The 17,322-nt window shown below is 44.6% G+C and overlaps 1 protein-coding gene across 4 annotated transcripts in view; it reads right to left on the minus strand.

Annotated features, from left to right (window-relative positions):
• Positions 1–17,322, minus strand: part of PDZD2 (PDZ domain containing 2) — a 176,225-nt gene that overhangs the window by 47,273 nt on the left and 111,630 nt on the right. For all 4 annotated transcript variants that reach the window (XM_033164801.1, XM_033164800.1, XM_033164803.1 and 1 more), the window contains one exon: positions 14,972–15,145. In XM_033164801.1, the coding sequence (XP_033020692.1) occupies positions 14,972–15,145 (174 nt within the window). The remainder of the gene's footprint in view (positions 1–14,971; positions 15,146–17,322) is intronic.

The raw sequence follows: 17,322 nt of genomic DNA on the forward strand, positions 1-17,322 counted from the left end.
AGCCCTGCTGTAAGCAAAATGATCTCAGCAGGGTAAAGAAGTGAGGCCTTTAAAAGCTCCAGTAATGTGTGACTATGCCCCCCGGTTTGAGTGTCAACTACTCATTTTGGGGGGCAGAATAGAAAGCGTAGTTTGCGGCACAAAATGGCACCAAACCGGAACTTTGGCACCAGTTTGCAGTCAATCAGACAAGATTGGGTTTGTGGGTATACCTACGGTCCCCAGTTTGAGTGTCAGTGATTTACTTTGGGGGGGCACAAAATGTGGGTTTTGTGGCACAAAACTTTGGTGCCTCTTTGGAGACCATCGGACAAGATTGGGTTTTTTGGCATTAACTGGTGACCCCGATTTGCTGCGTCAATTCCTCAGTTTGGGGGGGGGGTGGCGGCGTGAAATGCAGGGTTCATGGCACAAAACTAGCACTTAACTTTGGCATCAGTTTGGGGGGGCATCTGAAATTTTGGGGTCACACGTTAATAGAGCTGCCTTTACAGCGTTGCCTGTTTACACTGTGGATTCCCTTTTAAGAAAGTACATCAACAGTTTTCATTTTGATGAGGTTTTAATCTTCCATAAGGAGGTAGTCTTTTTTTTAGGCTATTATGTTTCTAAAGAAATACGATTCTGGAGGCTGAATCAATGTTATTGTGAATCTAAGACAGCAGTATTTCCACTAACGATCTCAAAGGTTATTCCTATCACCACCACCACTTCACCCAGTTCTACCACTAGGCAGAAAAGCGTACTGTATCTCAAAGCTCATTGTTCCATGGGTCACCAACTCTTTGTTTGCATGCAGGAGATCTCAGGAAATACAGTCCTCTAAGCAGCCTCTTAACAGCTCTTAGCAAGAATCTTTTTAAGGTTTGGATTTGTTTACTTAGCATTTCCCCCTATTCAGAAAAACACAAGGCAGTTCCAGCGATTGAACATTAATCTTGCTTCCCGATCTTTTCTTCTGACAGACTTGCAGATAAAAGGTTCCCATCACTTTCATTTCTAAACAGGGGATGCCATGTTTATCATTTGTCCTCAAGCAGAGATGCAAAAACAAACATACAGGCATCTTACAGTATCATCACTTTCGTCATTTCCCCCAATCTCTGGCATGCAGGTCTACCACCGATTTTTTTTAAGGCTCTTGTGTTAACACACATCTCCATTGGGTACCTTGGTGTGTGAACCTGCCACCCACTTTTCCCTTTAAACTCACCTCCTAAAGTGGAGGGGCATCTTTCCCTAGAGATAGGGGCATCTTTCCCTAGAGATAAACCAGGCAATGTCCTTGAACGTTATTGAATTAAATTTTAATATGGCACGTTCACATATGAGGGTTCCCAAAAGACACGTGTGCCACACTTAGGGGTCATTCAGACTTCCTTCTGTGCCAAGTTTCTAGGTTCAGGTTTGGGCTTTAAAGCTCCATGTCTGAGGATTTTTATTTTTGGTCCCTGGGAAAACCGGCATAAAAACTGGGGGAAACTGTCTGCAGGCAAATACCGGCTCCCTCGGCCTGTAAAGCGAGACGAGCACCGCAACCCCAGAGTCATCTGCAACTGGACTTAACCGTCAGGGGTCCTTTACCTTTACCTTTTTGGGACGCGGGTGGCAGTGTGGTCTAAACCACTGACCCTCTTGGGCTTGCCGATCAGAAGGTCGGCGGTTCGAATCCCCGCAACAGGGTGAGCTCCCGTTGCTCTGTCCCAGCTCCTCCCAACCTAGCAGTTTGAAAGCACGTCAAAAAGTGCAAGTAGATAAATAGGTTCAGAAGACGGCAGCCAAAATGGTCAAAGGCCTGGAAACAATGCCTTATGAGGAACGGCTTAGGGAGCTGGGTATGTTTAGCCTGGAGAAGAGAAGGTTAAGGGGTGATATGATAGCCATGTTCAAATATATAAAAGGATGTCATATAGAGGAGGGTGAAAGGTTGTTTTCTGCTGCTCCAGAGAAGCGGACACGGAGCAATGGATTCAAACTACAAGAAAGAAGATTCCACCTAAACATTAGGAAGAACTTCCTGACAGTGAGAGCTGTTCAACAGTGGAATTTGCTACCAAGGAGTGTGGTGGAGTCTCCTTCTTTGGAGGTCTTTAAACAGAGGCTTGACAGCCATCTGTCAGGAATGCTTTGGTGGTGTTTCCTGCTTGGCAGGGGGTTGGACTAGAAGGCCCTTGTGGTCTCTTACAACTCTATGATTCTATAATTCTAGGTACCACTCCAGCAGGAAGGTAAACGGCATTTCCATGTGCTGCTCTGGTTCACCAGAAGCGGCTTAGTGATGCGGGCCACATGACCCAGAAAAACTGTCTACAGACAAACGCCGGCTCCCTCGGCCTGTAAAACGAGATGAGCACCGCAACCCCAGGGTTATCTGCAACTGGACTTAACCATCAGGGGTCCTTTACTTTTACCTTTTTACATCTGAATCGGAGCACATGCAAACTGGGTTTTCCATGGATATCTGCTCCAATTCAGCAGTAAAACGCAGGTTTTCCCAGGGAAAGCACCAGACCAACAAGCATAAACAAAAAACCCACTCCAACACAGAGCTTTAAATCGCAGACCTGTGCCAGGACAGCGCAGTGCAAGAGGAAGTGTGGCTGAGCCCTTCCTTACACACGGCAGTAATTCTGATGGCATGATCCCACAAAGGCTGGAAGCAAATAACACCAACACACACGCACACCTTTGCAAGTTCCAGTCTCATCTATGCTCATGCATTCCTAACTTCGACATGAAATGGTGAAGTCTGTTCAAGCAACTTCAAGAAACTTGCTAGAGCCTTCCTCTGTTGCCGTCTCTCCTTTCCCAAGGGCCTGGTTACCTGTGGCAGGGGAAGTCCTCATATCCCCAAATGAAAAGTAGTAATACTATTTGCATCCCTTTCTACATTTGAACCTCCAGGCCAAAGGTTTCCCCACCCCTGTTTTAGAGGCTGCAATCCCCACTTGCAGCTCTCCATTAAATTCATGCCAAGGCATCAATGTGTAGCTCTCAGCTTCATTCTTGCCCAGACAGGACTCTGGCATTTGTAACAGTAAAACTTATTCAGTTTTTTAAAAGGATTTTTATTTATACAGCCCAGAAAGAAGAACAATGCCAGAGGAAATAGTCTTATGTAAACCAACCGCATATAGCTTTAGCACTGAGGACACCCCTTTCATGCTATCAAAGACAACAAAAAAATATGAAAGAATCACTCCCAAGATATTTTTCTGCCTGCCTTTTGCACTGTTCTTGCCATGATGTGCTCAGAAGAAAAACCTGCAATGTAGCACATTACTTTCCAAAGTATTTGATCTAAAGGTGCATTTTCAAATTATGTAGATGATGCTTTTTGAAGCACAGCATGTTCAAAATACATTTTTAACAGAGCCCAGTAGGGTTCAAATTGCAGTCAGCTGCAGTGTTTTTGCAGGAAAGCAAAGTGCAGATGCGATGGAGCCACACGTCAAGTGAAATGTTATTATATTAACAACAGCTAGATTGCAGAGTAACATTAGTGTTCATTTTGTTTTAATATCTTGTTTCCAAAATAAGATATTTCCACTAAAATTGATTGGTATATCCATGTGGTTTAAAAAGAAGGAACGTAATATTTGAAGTCAGCATATTTTGGTAAATATGCCTCTCTGGGTGGGTGCATGCTGGCGCACATGCATGCCTACCAATGCCTAGATGAAACATGGGACACCCGTACCCAAATCTTGACCCAAATGTCCAAATTTGCCAGGATGTTGGATCTGCATGCAGCTTCCCTGTGTGGTGAGCCTTAGAGAGCAGCAACTCACCACTTCTAAGCTGGAGGTAGGGAAACTTCCTTCCGCTCCATGGGCCGCATCCTTATCAGGATCGGCCTCATAGGTTGGCTTTGACAGGTGTGCGTGGAAGGGCCGGTCACTGTTTCCACAGGAATGCTGCTGCAAACCCCCACCAGATTCAGGAGAGCGCTTTGCCTTGCAATCCCCTGTTGAAATGGAGTCCAAGCAGACCCTGGAATCCTGCCGAACTCAGCAGGATTTAACCCCCGCTCATCAGCTGATGACTTGGGGTTGAATCCTGCTGAACTCATCTGTACCCTGCTCCTCACAGCCAATGCAGGATTTCACTCGATTCTCCTGCCCATCATGAGTGATGTCAGCTGATGGCTGGGTGGGTGTGGTCTGCAGAATATGGTCTTGCAAGTCAAATTAGACCCCACTGGTGGGCCAAGACTGGCCCACAGACCAGCTATTGCCCACCTCTGTTCTCAGCGAAGTACCCTCTGGCCCTATACTGGCTCTACCCATGCAGGCTGGCCAATGAGAGGAGTATACAGGTAAAAGGGGTTCCTGTTTCAGCTGATGTTCAGCAAGAAGTCCCTGCGTCCTCTCCAAATGAGGAACCATCCCACAACAGATGGACACGTGTGCAAGGAGAAAGGAGAGAGAGGGGAAATTACATTGCACAGTCAAAAGTCCTTGTGCTAGCACCACTGGATATCACCCAGGGTTTGTTTATTTACCATATTGGCCTGAATATAAGCCACACTTTTTTCCAAATTCCGATTGTGCAAAGTTATAGTGTGGCCTATATTCGTGACCTTACGGTATCACTGTTGAAAGCTGCTCACGAGGGCCATTGGGGGTGCGGGACAACAGAGCCTGTCCCAACCGCGTCACCCAAGTCTCCGCCAGCAAAGTGTGGTGGCTCTCCCCCCTCCAGTAAGCAGCCCAGGAGTGTGGGGCAACAGCATGCAACCCGCCCGCCGCTCCTAAGCCTCCCGCGGTGCCGGTTTGGGGAGGTAGTGCCGGAAGGTGGTAGTGTCAGGAGCCGGGTGCGCAGCGTGCTGGGAACCAAGCGCTGGCACTGGCTTGGGGAGTGGGGCATCGAGCGCCCCCCGTTCAAGGAAGTAGAGCCGGGAGGCGGGCTGCACCCGCAAATAAGCCTCGAATTTTAAATGCGCAGCTTATTTGTGGGTGCGTCTTATATTCGGGCCAATATGGTATTTAGCCTATTTCCATGGTGCGATTTTGCTAAAATCTAGGGGTGTCTGAGGAGCTCGTTCAATGCAAATCTTGGTGCAAACTATGCCGATCCTCAACTCCGGGACTAATGTGCAGATCAGGAAGCCGCTACCCTTTGGATTTCTTGCTCTTCCAAATGTTTGCATGCAGTTCTCCAGTGAGAATATTGCTAGCCCAAAAGTGGAAATTACAGGAATTACCAACTATTGATGAGTGGCAGACGAAGATGGTGGAATATGCTGAACTTGCAAAACTGGACGGCAGGGTCAGAAACCAGGATGACTCAAGGTTTCAAAGAGATTGGAGTAAATTCGTGGAGTATTTAAGATTGAACTGAGGAAGTTTAAAAACACTAGTAGGATTGGAATAAACCTTCGACATGTTCAATAGTGAAAGGTAAAAACTGTGCGATGAGAATGGACTAGAAAACCTGCTGACGAGAGGGAGGGGAGTCGCAGCTCGGCAGAGCAATGGTTAATGTATTTTATGTTAAGACGTTGAATTGGCTGTAATTTGATGTATTTTGAAAAATAATAAAAATTTATATAAAAACAAACAAACAAATGTTTGCATGCAGTTCTCAAGAGACACGCACTTGGTGGAGAGAGAACGCATTTTGGAAATGTGTCTTTTGTGAGAAAGTAGTATTTAAATATGTGTTTATTACAACAACAAAAATCATGAACATTTTCATAAAACTCATATAGATATAGATATATGATTTTCATATATATAAGGGTCTGGTGACTTCTGTTTCAGTGTATCTGAAGAAGTGTGCATGCACTTAGTTGGTCTCTAAGGTGCTACTGGACAATTTAAAAATAAATAAATTATATTTTGACTGCATCAGACCAACACAGCTACCTACCTGAATTCATAAAACTCAGATCAATACAAAAGCAGAATAACACAGACTTAGAATCATAGACCCCTTCATGGATCACTGCCTTGTCGTGGCGAAGGGGCTTGAATTACTCAGGCAAGCTATGGACAGGTCAAGATGGACAGGTCATAGCGGAGAGTTTGGACCAAACGTGATCCACCTGGAGAAGGAACTGGCAAGCCGCTCCAGTATCCCTGCCAAGAAAACTCCATGGACAAAGACAACAGGCATATAAAAGATATGACGCTGGAAGATGAGCCCCTCAGGTCGGAAGGCGTCCAACTTGCTACTGGGGAAGAGCGGAGGACAAGTACAAGTAGATCCAGAGCTGATGAAGCGGCTGGGCCAAAGCCGAAAGGACGCTCAGTTGTGGATATGCCTGGAAGCGAAAGGAAAGTCCAATGCTGTAAAGAAAAGTATTGCATAGGAACCTGGAATGTAAGAACCATGAACCTTGGTAAGCTGGATGTGGTAAAAAATGAGATGGCAAGAATAAACATTGACATCCTAGGCATCAGTGAACTAAAATGGACAGGAATGGGCGAATTCAGTTCGGATGACTATCATATCTACTACTGTGGGCAGGAATCCCGTAAAAAAAATGGAGTGGCCCTCATAGTCAACAAAAGAGTGGCGAAAGCTGTACTGGGATGCAACTTCAAAAATGATAGAATGATCTCGATACGAATCCAAGGCAGTCCTTTTAACATCACAGTAATCCAAGTTTATGCACCAACTACCAGTGCCGAAGAAACCGAAATTGATCAATTCTATGAAGACTTACAACACCTTATAGAAATGACACCAAAGAAGGATGTTCTTCTCATTATAGGGGATTGGAATGCTAAAGTAGGAAGTCAAGAGATAAAATGAACAACTGGCAAGTTTGGCCTTGGAGATCAAAATGAAGCAGGGCAAAGGCTAATAGAGTTCTGTCAAGAGAACAAGCTGGTCATCACAAACACTCTTTTCCAACAACACAAGAGACGACTCTACACATGGACATCACCAGATGGGCAACATCGAAATCAGATTGATTATATTCTCTGCAGCCAAAGATGGAGAAGCTCTATACACTCAGCAAAAACAAGACCTGGAGCTGACTGTGGCTCAGATCATCAGCTTCTTATAGCAAAATTCCAGCTTAAACTGAAGAAAGTAGGAAAAACCACTGGGCCAGTAAGATTCAATCTAAATCAAATTCCTTATGAATACACAGTTGAAGTGAAGAACAGGTTCAAGGATTTAGATTTGGTGGATAGAGTACCTGAAGAACTGTGGATGGAGGCTCGTAACATTATACAGGAGACAGCAACGAAAACCATCCCAATGAAAAAGAAATGCAAGAAAGCAAAGTGGCTGACCAATGAGGCCTTACAAATAGCGGGGGAGAGAAGACAAGCAAAATGCGAAGGAGATCGTGAAAGACACAGGAAATTGAATGCAGATTTCCAAAGAATAGCAAGGAGAGACAAGAGGGCCTTTCTAAACGAGCAATGCAGAGAAATAGAGGAAAATAACAGAATGGGAAAAACCAGAGATTTATTCAAGAAAATTGGAGATATGAAAGGAACATTTCGTACAAAGATTACCACAATTAAGGACAAAAGTGGAAAGGACCTAACAGAAGCAGAAGACATCAAGAAGAGGTGGCAAGAATACACAGAGGAATTATACCAGAAAGATATGGAGGTCTCATACACCCCAGGAAATGTGGTTGCTGACCTTGAGCCAGACATCCTGGAGAGTGAAGTCAAATGGGCCTTAGAAAGCCTTGCTAACAACAAGGCCAGTGGAAGTGATGATATTCCAGCTGAACTATTTAAAATTTTAAAAGAGGATGTTGTTAAGGTGCTGCACTCAATATGCCAGCAAGTTTGGAAAACTCAGCAGTGGCCAGAGGATTGGAGAAGATCAGTCTACATCCCAATCCCAAAGAAGGGCAGTGCCAAAGAATGCTCCAACTACCGCACAATTGCACTCATTTCACACGCTAGCAAGGTTATGCTTAAAATTCTACAAGGCAGGCTTAAGCAGTATGTGGACCGAGAACTCCCAGAAGTGCAAGCTGGATTTCGAAGGGGCAGAGGAACCAGAGACCAAATTGCAAACATGCGCTGGATTATGGAGAAAGCCAGAGAGTTCCAGAAAAACATCTACTTCTGCTTCATTGATTATGCAAAAGCATTTGACTGTGTCGACCACAGCAAACTATGGCAAGTTCTTAAAGAAATGGGAGTGCCGGATCACCTCATTTGCCTCCTGAGAAATCTCTATGTGGGACAAGAAGCTACAGTTAGAACTGGATATGGAACAACTGATTGGTTCAAAATTGGGAAAGGAGTACGACAAGGCTGTATATTGTCTCCCTGCTTATTTAACTTATATGCAGAATACATCATGTGAAAGGCTGGACTGGATGAATCCCCAACCGGAATTAAGATTGCCGGAAAAAATAACAACAACCTCAGATATGCTGATGATACTACCTTGATGGCAGAAAGTGAGGAAGAATTGAAGAACCTTTTAATGCGGGTGAAAGAAGAGAGTGCAAAATATGGTCTGAAGCTCAACATCAAAAAAACTAAGATCATGGCCACTGGTCCCATCACCTCCTGGCAAATAGAAGGGGAAGAAATGGAGGCAGTGAGAGATTTCACTTTCTTGGGTTCCATGATCACTGCAGATGGTGACAGCAGTCACGAAATCAGAAGACGCCTGCTTCTTGGGAGAAAAGCAATGACAAACCTAGACAGCATCTTAAAAAGCAAAGACATCACCTTGCCGACAAAGGTCCGTATAGTTAAAGCTATGGTTTTCCCAGTAGTAATGTACGGAAGTGAGAGCTGGACCATAAAGAAGGCTGATCGCCGTAGAATTGATGCTTTTGAATTATGGTGCTGGAGGAGACTCTTGAGAGTCCCGTGGACTGCAAGAAGATCAAACCTATCCATTCTCAAAGAAATCAGCCCTGAGTACTCACTAGAAGGACAGATCCTGAAGTTGAGGCTCCAGTACTTTGGCCACCTCATGAGAAGAGAAGAATCCCTAGAAAAGACCCTGATGTTGGGAAAGATGGAGGGCACAAGGAGAAGGGGACGACAGAGGATGAGATGGTTGGACAGTGTTCTTGAAGCTACTAACATGAGTTTGGCCAAACTGCGAGAGGCAGTGAAGGATAGGCGTGCCTGGCGTACTCTGGTCCATGGGGTCACGAAGAGTCGGACACGACTGAACGACTGAACAACAACAGAATCATAGAATCACAGAGTTGGAAGGGACCATAAGGGCCATCTAGTCCAACCCCCTGTAATGCAAGAATTTTCTGCCCAACATGGGGCTCAAACCCACAACCCTGAGATGAAGAGTCTCATGCTCTACCAGCTGAGCTATCTCAGCTTGGCTTGTAAATGAACACATGCAAAAACATACACAGGATGGAAATAGACTGAGTTCTCCACCACTACCAAAAAAACATAAGTGGTTTATGGGCCACTCCTCACACAAGAAATGACATTTAAACTTTAACCAAGGATATCTAGTTTCTTATTACTAAAAGCAGGGGCATTGCATCTCAGCAGGCCCACGTGAACTCCATGTGCAACATTCATAACACTGACAGGCGAGGAGAATTCACTCCATAAATTTATATAGGAAAACAAGCTTTTCAAGACTACAAGAACAGCTGCAAGGGAACTTCTGACATCGTGGGTGTAGACATCCTAGCATCAAACATTTGGCTCAGTTTGCATAATTAGGCAGTGTGGCTGAACCTGTAGTAGCACAGAAAAACCAGGAGGAGGAATAAAGTGACTACCATCGCCATACTAAGCTATGGTTTGCCTTAGTGTGGTGAACAAACCAGGTCAACGTCTGGGAGAAATTTCTTTATCTGCTCATTTAATTTATACCTTGCCCTCCCATCAAAACAGGTCCCCAAGAGAGCTTGCAAACTGATAAAACCCAAAGCATGTAATCTTTAAAATGTCAAGATATGAAACATATCAGAAGAGTTGTTCCATATGTACATGTTTTTATATATCACATGCCCCGGGACAAGGTCTGGGCCAGGACATTAGGACTCCATTTCAGCTGTCCCCTAGGCAGGAACATCTACGGAAAAAGCGAAAGGGTTAGGAATTTTAAAAGCTTAACAGCACAGGAAAAGGTCCAGTATGGCAGTGAAACTGTACACAAATCTCAGCAGAAAATGTCATTTTTACATCCTTCCTTCCGTAACCTATCTGTAGCACTTTAGAACTTCAGTTTTAAAAACACACAAATATCACATTCACATGAATCATCATGGTTATTTATTATCATTAAACTCACTAGCCAAGGCTAAAGGGGAAGAGACAACTTAACACAAATATGAGAACATTATAGATCATTTCAGCTGTCTCAGTCCTGCAATAAAAAACTTTTAATGTGTTCCCATCCTTCATCTTTCCAGCCCAGGTTTTATTGGTTTGGATTATTTTTTGCGTAGGTTTCAATGCTGTACCAAGCTGTACCTTTTGCCTTTGTAATAAAGAAGCACTTTCCTTTTTAAACTGCAGCTATGAAACTTTGCTGCTACAATAGGCAAATGCAGTAAGTTAAATAAGCTGGTAGAGTAAAAATATCTCTGTTAAACTTCTGTCTGCCTCCAGAGCAAATTTGCTGCTCTGTAAACCTTCCTGGAGTTGAAACCGACTACAGCTTGGCTTAAAATGATTGGATCAAACAGAGGGAAGACCCACACCATACATTTAAAGACCATCCAATGCACATTTAAAGCACATCCCCCAAACCCTGGGAACTGCAGTACTGGGAATTGTAGGTCTGTGAGAAATGTCAAACGCTTAAAATATCCTTTAGATGCCCTCTAATGTATGTTGTGTGGGACCCAGGTGGCGCTGTGGGTTAAACCACTGAGCCTAGGGCTTGCTGATCAGAAGGTCGGCAGTTCGAATCCCTGCCACGGGGTGAGCTCCCGTTGCTCGGTCCCAGCTCCTGCCCACCTAGCAGTTCGAAAGCATGTCAAAGTGCAAGTAGATAAATAGGGACCGCTCCAGCGGGAAGGTAAACGGCGTTTCCGTGCGCTGCCCTGGTTCGCCAGAAGCAGCTTTGTCATGCTGGCCACATGACCCGGAAGCTGTCTACGGACAAACGCCGGCTCCCTCGGCCTATAGAGCGAGATGAGCGCCGCAACCCCAGAGTCGGACACGACTGGACCTGATGGTCAGGGGTCCCTTGACCTTGAATGTATGTTGTGGCTGTGCCCAGAGTCTTCCTCTAAAACTCAGTGCTCCTGAAGGGAAGTCTGCACATCCAATGTGTAGATGTGTGTCATTTCATGCTACCTCCTTCCATGGGTGAGAGAGAAGTTCCAGGGAAACCTTCACAGGGTCAGTTTTCCTTGTTATGACAGGAGACTTGTGGGGCTTCTCAGAGCTGTCTAGTGCCCATTGGGACTGGCGAGGCAGAAGGCAGGTTGCCCAGTAAACAGAGGCAGAACCAATGACACTTTCTTGGAGCCAACTAAGTCTAGTTTTGTTCCCATCCTCATCCCTGCTGAGTTCTACAAGGGCAACACTAAGACTAAAGAGGTGGCGCTAGGGGCAATGACAGTTGGACTCAACTACTTTGGGTTTTTACCCTGAACCTCCTCCCTTCTGAGTTCTACAAGGGCAATGCTGAGATTAAGGAGGAGGAAGGCGACAGGCAGTCTCAACCAGTTGCAAGGAAGAAGGCAGGAGAGTGGTGAATGACTGAAAGCAGACAGAGGTTGGTGGAGCATTTCGCCAGCCTCTATTGAATTGCATATGTGTGAACACCACCAGTCCATTTTTTGGGGAATTGGGGGGGGCTGGGGTTCCTCCTTCCCCATCTTGCTTTCTCTGCCGTCAGCAAGATTTTAGCTTTGTAGAAAGGACTACCCACATCAGTTGAATTTATAGGTGTCACTGTTTCATCCTTCTAAGCATTCACTTAATTAAGTGTGATCTACTTATAAAATTAAAGGGACGCGGGTGGCGCTGTGGTCTAAACCACTGAGCCTAGGGCTTGCCGACTGGAAGGTCGGTGGTTCGAATCCCTGTGACGGGGTGAGCTCCCGTCACTCGGTCCCTGCTCCTGCCAACCTAGCAGTTCGAAAGCGCGTCAAAGTGCAAGTAGATAAATAGGTACCGCTCCTGGGGGAAGGTAAACGGCTGCCAGAAGCAGCTTAGTCATGCTGCCACATGACCCAGAAGCTGTACACCGGCTCCCTTGGCCAATAAAGCGAGATGAGCGCTGCAACCCCAGAGTCATCCACTACTGGACTTAACGGTCAGGGGTCCCCTTTACCTTTTACTTATAAAATTAGCCCAAAGGGGGGGGGAACTACCTTGGGCCTTTCCTTTTCCTTTTTCTCATGTTGTATCATTTATTTAATTGTAAGCTTTCAAGGCAGGCCCATGGAGGCTTCTTCCTTTAAACAATTATGTACGGCAAGTAGTTATTGAAGGCACTTTTAAAATAAGCAACGTGTCCTAGGAAATAACATATTATTACATTGTAAGGAGTGCTATAGTTTGTCTTTTCACAACGAATGTATAAAGTCATCTGGGAATGTAGAAGCCAAGACCAGTTTTCTGCCTGGAAGGGGATGTTCCAAGAGAGATGCCTTGAAGGGCTTTTGAAGTTTGTTCAATTGCTTCCAAACGAGGCAGGATATTAAAGCAACTGTTAACCATAGTTTCATATCCAGGCTTGTTTAGAAGCCATTAACCGTAGTTGTGCTGGGCTCACACATAATAGCAAGCTGTGGTTAAGATTTGAATTCCCACTTGTTCTGCCACTTGTGCCTGGGGAGAACCAAAGCAGTAAGAAAAGGTCCACCTGTTCATGCAAGATGCTTGTGCATATTCTGACTTACTAAGCAGGTGAACTAATGCCAATGTACTAGAAGATACAAAGATCACCAGTGTCAAAGCAATGATTTTTCAACATCAACTTTGTTGGACTGGTCATGTTGTGTGGATGCCTGATTATCGTCTACCAAAGCAACTACTCTATTTCGAACATAAAAATGGAAAGTGTAATGCTGGTGGTCAACAAAAGAGGTTCAAAGACTCTCAAAGCAAATCTAAAAAAAATGTGGTATAAACACTAACAACTGGGAAACACTGGCCTGCAAGCACTCCCATTGGAGAACAACCTTTACCAAAGGCGTCATGGGTTTTGAAGACGCTCGAACTCAGGAAGAAAGGGAGAAACGTGCTAAGGGGAAGGCACACTTGGCAAACCCTCACGTTGATCAAATGTCCCCACTGTGGAAGGACATTTGGATCCAGAATTGACCTCCACATTAATCCTTGCAGAGAATCCTGCTCTTTCTCTGTCACACACCTCTTCTCCAGCAGCTTCCCCAATGGCTGCTGCTCTCCATTGCAGAAGAGTTTCCAAAACTGTACAAGACACCCTTTTAGGCAGGGTGTGGGAGTCCTACGCTCCACTACAGAGCGGCCCTCCTGAATAGCCAGCAGGATAGGCATTTGGGGGGAGGGATGCAATGAATCAGTGTTATCACAAATGAGCAAATAGAAATGCAATGAATCAGCGTTATCACAAATGAGCAAATAAAGAGTTCATTCAGGTTTTTTGTGTGTGTATAACTTAAACAGGTCTCTCTTTTTTGAACAATGTAAAGCAAAACAGAGCCAAAGATTTTGCAACACTGTAAAACTTCCAGAAACCAAATTCCCTCCCTAAAAACAGATGGTTATTATTTAAAAGGGGTGTTAGATTACACACATATATTGGCTATTTCAGCACCTGCAGGAAACAGACTTCTTGTACCTTTTGCAGCCCTCACCACTGCAAGGAACAAAAGGGGAGCTTGTTGTTTTTCATGGGGTGTTTTCCCATCAGACATTACTTTTACTGGGTTCAAGCCACAGTAGTGGTTAATCCATATGGTTAGTATCAAGTGGGAATAACTTTTTTGCATTATTATTATTTTTATTTAAAAAAATACACCCATCTTGTTTATACAGTTATGCTCTACACTTTGTGCTTAGAAATATTTTAGCCTGATATCTGGATCTATCCCTAAGTCTAATTAATGAACTGAAAGCAACGGTGTGGCAAAGCCCACAAACCAAAAGGCAGCTGCTTCGACTCAAGAAGAGAAAGTAGGAAGAAGCAGATCCAGGAGGAAAGGACGGGTGCAAAAGCATGTATGCCCCAATAATAATAATAATAATAATAATAATAATAATAATAACAATAATTTATTACTTATACCCTAACCATCCAACTGGAACATTCATCTTGATTTGCTCGCACAAAGCTTGCATGGTGGTTGGATTATGCCTGGTTTTTATTGAGTATTTGTTCTGACTGGTTTGCAGGGAGGTTATATGACAATGAGCATTCATCCCACATTTATCACTATTTGCTTGCAGGGTGTTTATGCATGTTGCTGCTAATCATTTGTTCATCCCATACTTTTCAGTGCATTTCACCGTCACTCTCCAAAATGCAAAAAGACATTCTTAAAACATTGATACAGTATATATATTTTTTTTACATGTAGGGCGCGAGAACACTTTAATCCACTGGTCAAAACTAAAGTTCTGGAATGCACTTGAATCCCCCTTGCAAAGTACCGACAGTCCATACACACCTGCTGTCTACACAACTCAATAGACTAATGTTTGTGAGGAGTCTATAGGGCAGAATGGGCAGCACATAAATCAGGATCTGCTAGGAAGTGACTGGGTGATTTGCAGTAGGTTGGCAAAGCTTTATGACTCTGTTGGGCAATAATAGCAACAATGAAAAGGACACACACACATACACACACCCTTAATTAGGCTGCTGAATTGAAGCTTCAGAGCCAGTGGTTGGAAATGACCACCAAGTTCCCTTATGACTCTATGTTTCTATGATGTCAGTCCTAGCTTGATATCTTGATGTTATGATGATAACTTACTAGGAAGGGAAGTTGTTGCATCATGACACATTTCCAAAGGGGTAGCCATAGTTGCTGAAGGTGGCAGTCAGCTTGCTAACCAAGCTATGTTCAAAGCAGCATATCCAAAGTCACACTTACGGGTTCCAGGACTTCTGGCACCAGAGTCTTTCCTTTGTCCTCCTCCTCCTCTTCCTCTGGCTCTTCGTTTTCTTTATTGTCAGTCCAGGGAGCCGCATCTTGAGCAGAGCAAGTGCTGATTAAGTCTGGCAAGCTTGTAGATGGGTAACTGAGAAAATCCTCTTCTGCCCCTTCCTGTAAGGAGGAGGAGGAGAGGAAGAAGAACACTTGTAATTACATCCTTGCACATACAAGCTTAGTACAACAACCCTGCAAAGTCAGTGATGTAGTAGTATTGAATGATATCTTGTGGGTAAGGGGAGATTGCGATGGTACATACTGCTGAAGACAGCTGCCTTGAGACTCCCAGGAGTGATCTAATTATACAATCCACACAAGCAATGAATGAAAGAACATAGCCTATTTCCATGAGCGCAACACCCTTCAAAAATGTACACCTTCGTTTTTGTTTTTACATTAGTCATCCAATGGTTCTATTACCTGGTTTCCTGCTTCTTTAATGGTTGTGTGTGTGTGTGTGTGTGTGTGAGTTTGAGTGAGTGAGTGAGTGAGTGAGAGAGACTTCGAAGCTCTTTTGGTATTAAGCAGTACATTCATACCTTTGGTTGCATTCACTGCAGGTTGCGTTCGGCACTGGTTGCGAACGTGCCGAACCCGGAAGTACTGGAACGGGTTACTTCCGGGTTCGGTGTGTCACGCATGCACAGAAGCGCAAAATCATGCCACGCACATGTGCAGACGCGGCGCTTCAGGTTGCGCGCTGCTCATGGTTGCAAATGGGGCTCCGGAACGGATCCCGTTCGCAACCAGAGGTACCACTGTATATAAATGTATGAAATACATAAATTTTAAAACTTAGTATTTGTATAGCTTTCACTACAGTTGGTTAGAGCATGGTGCTGATAACACCAAGGTTGCAGGTTTGATCCTCGTATGGAACAGCTGCATATTCCTGCATTGCAGGGGGTTGGACTACATGATCCTCAGGGTCCGTTCCAACTCTACAATTCTATGATCCTCATAGCCTTTCTTGTCTTGTCTTACTGTAGGCTTGTAGAATTCACTGCTTTCAGTTGTGCATACTCTCAGGAAATCATGCTGAGGACTGTGGGCTTCATCCATTATCCTCAAACCATGGATAATTAGAGTACTACTCCACTCTGAGAATTGTAGCTGTGTGAGAGGGATAACTACTCTCACACCTTTAGCAAACTACAAATCCCATGATTCGTTGGGGGAAGCCATACAGCATTAAATACATATCGTACAGGTGTGGTCCTAGTGAACCAAGGAGCTGAATCTGCAGTCAGGCTGGATTTCTTGGTTGGAAACAGACAATGGTTTTGAAAAGAGCTGAAATCAATGAGACACAGGCACTGTGCCTGTGGCATACATTTCTTTTGTTCCATTTTGCATGATGCTTTAAGAGGGAGAGAAAAAGACAAGAGGCCATGATGTGTTCATTGGAATAATTCGCACTAACATGTTTGTAAGCTGATGACGGCAGCATGAAATGGCAAGTCACATGTGTGGAGCTGCCATTACTATCCAACACGACAGATCAGCCTTCCCCAACCTGGGGCTTTCTAGATGTTTTGGATCAATCCCCATCAGCTCCAGGCAGCATGGCCAATGATGGCAGCTGTATTCCAAAACATATGGAGGACAGCAAGCAGGTCAGAGGAGGCTGCCACAGAAAGAACTTTCCCGCCATCACAATGCTTGCTTTTCAGCTGAGACCCATTCACCCATTCAGTTGCATCGAATGTTGACTAGTCAAGTGAAGTGTGTGAATGCGTGAAGCAGCCCTTCACATCTCTCCTGAAAATGAACACAGCACAACCTGCAGGGTTTTCTCCTAGGAGAATTCATGTCAGTCGTAGAGATTCTGGTGTGGTGTGACTGGAGAAAGGACTTTGGGAAGGTGTGGGGGCCAAAATCCAGCTCTTGAAATGCAGCCCAACTCAAACGCAAACACATCAACCTACATTCTGAATGGTTCTACTGACAAGGTGAGGGATACACTGCGGAGGTGCTGCCAAACTGGCTGATAGTAAATAACTCTAACTGAAATGTTGCAGAAGTCATCATAAGCTAGCGACTCTTGAGTCTTGTCAGTGGACTTGGCAGGTGTGTCTTTTGCTCATGGTAAAGGTAAAGGTACCCCTGACCATTAGGTCCAGTCGCAGATGTGTGTGTGTGTGTGTGTGAGTTTGAGTGAGTGAGTGAGTGAGTGAGAGAGACTTCGAAGCTCTTTTGGTATTAAGCAGTACATTCATACCTTTGGTTGCATTCACTGCAGGTTGCGTTCGGCACTGGTTGCGAACGTGCCGAACCCGGAAGTACTGGAA

This window comes from Lacerta agilis, chromosome 11 (genome assembly GCF_009819535.1).
Source record: "Lacerta agilis isolate rLacAgi1 chromosome 11, rLacAgi1.pri, whole genome shotgun sequence".
Taxonomy (NCBI): Eukaryota; Metazoa; Chordata; class Lepidosauria; order Squamata; family Lacertidae; genus Lacerta; species Lacerta agilis.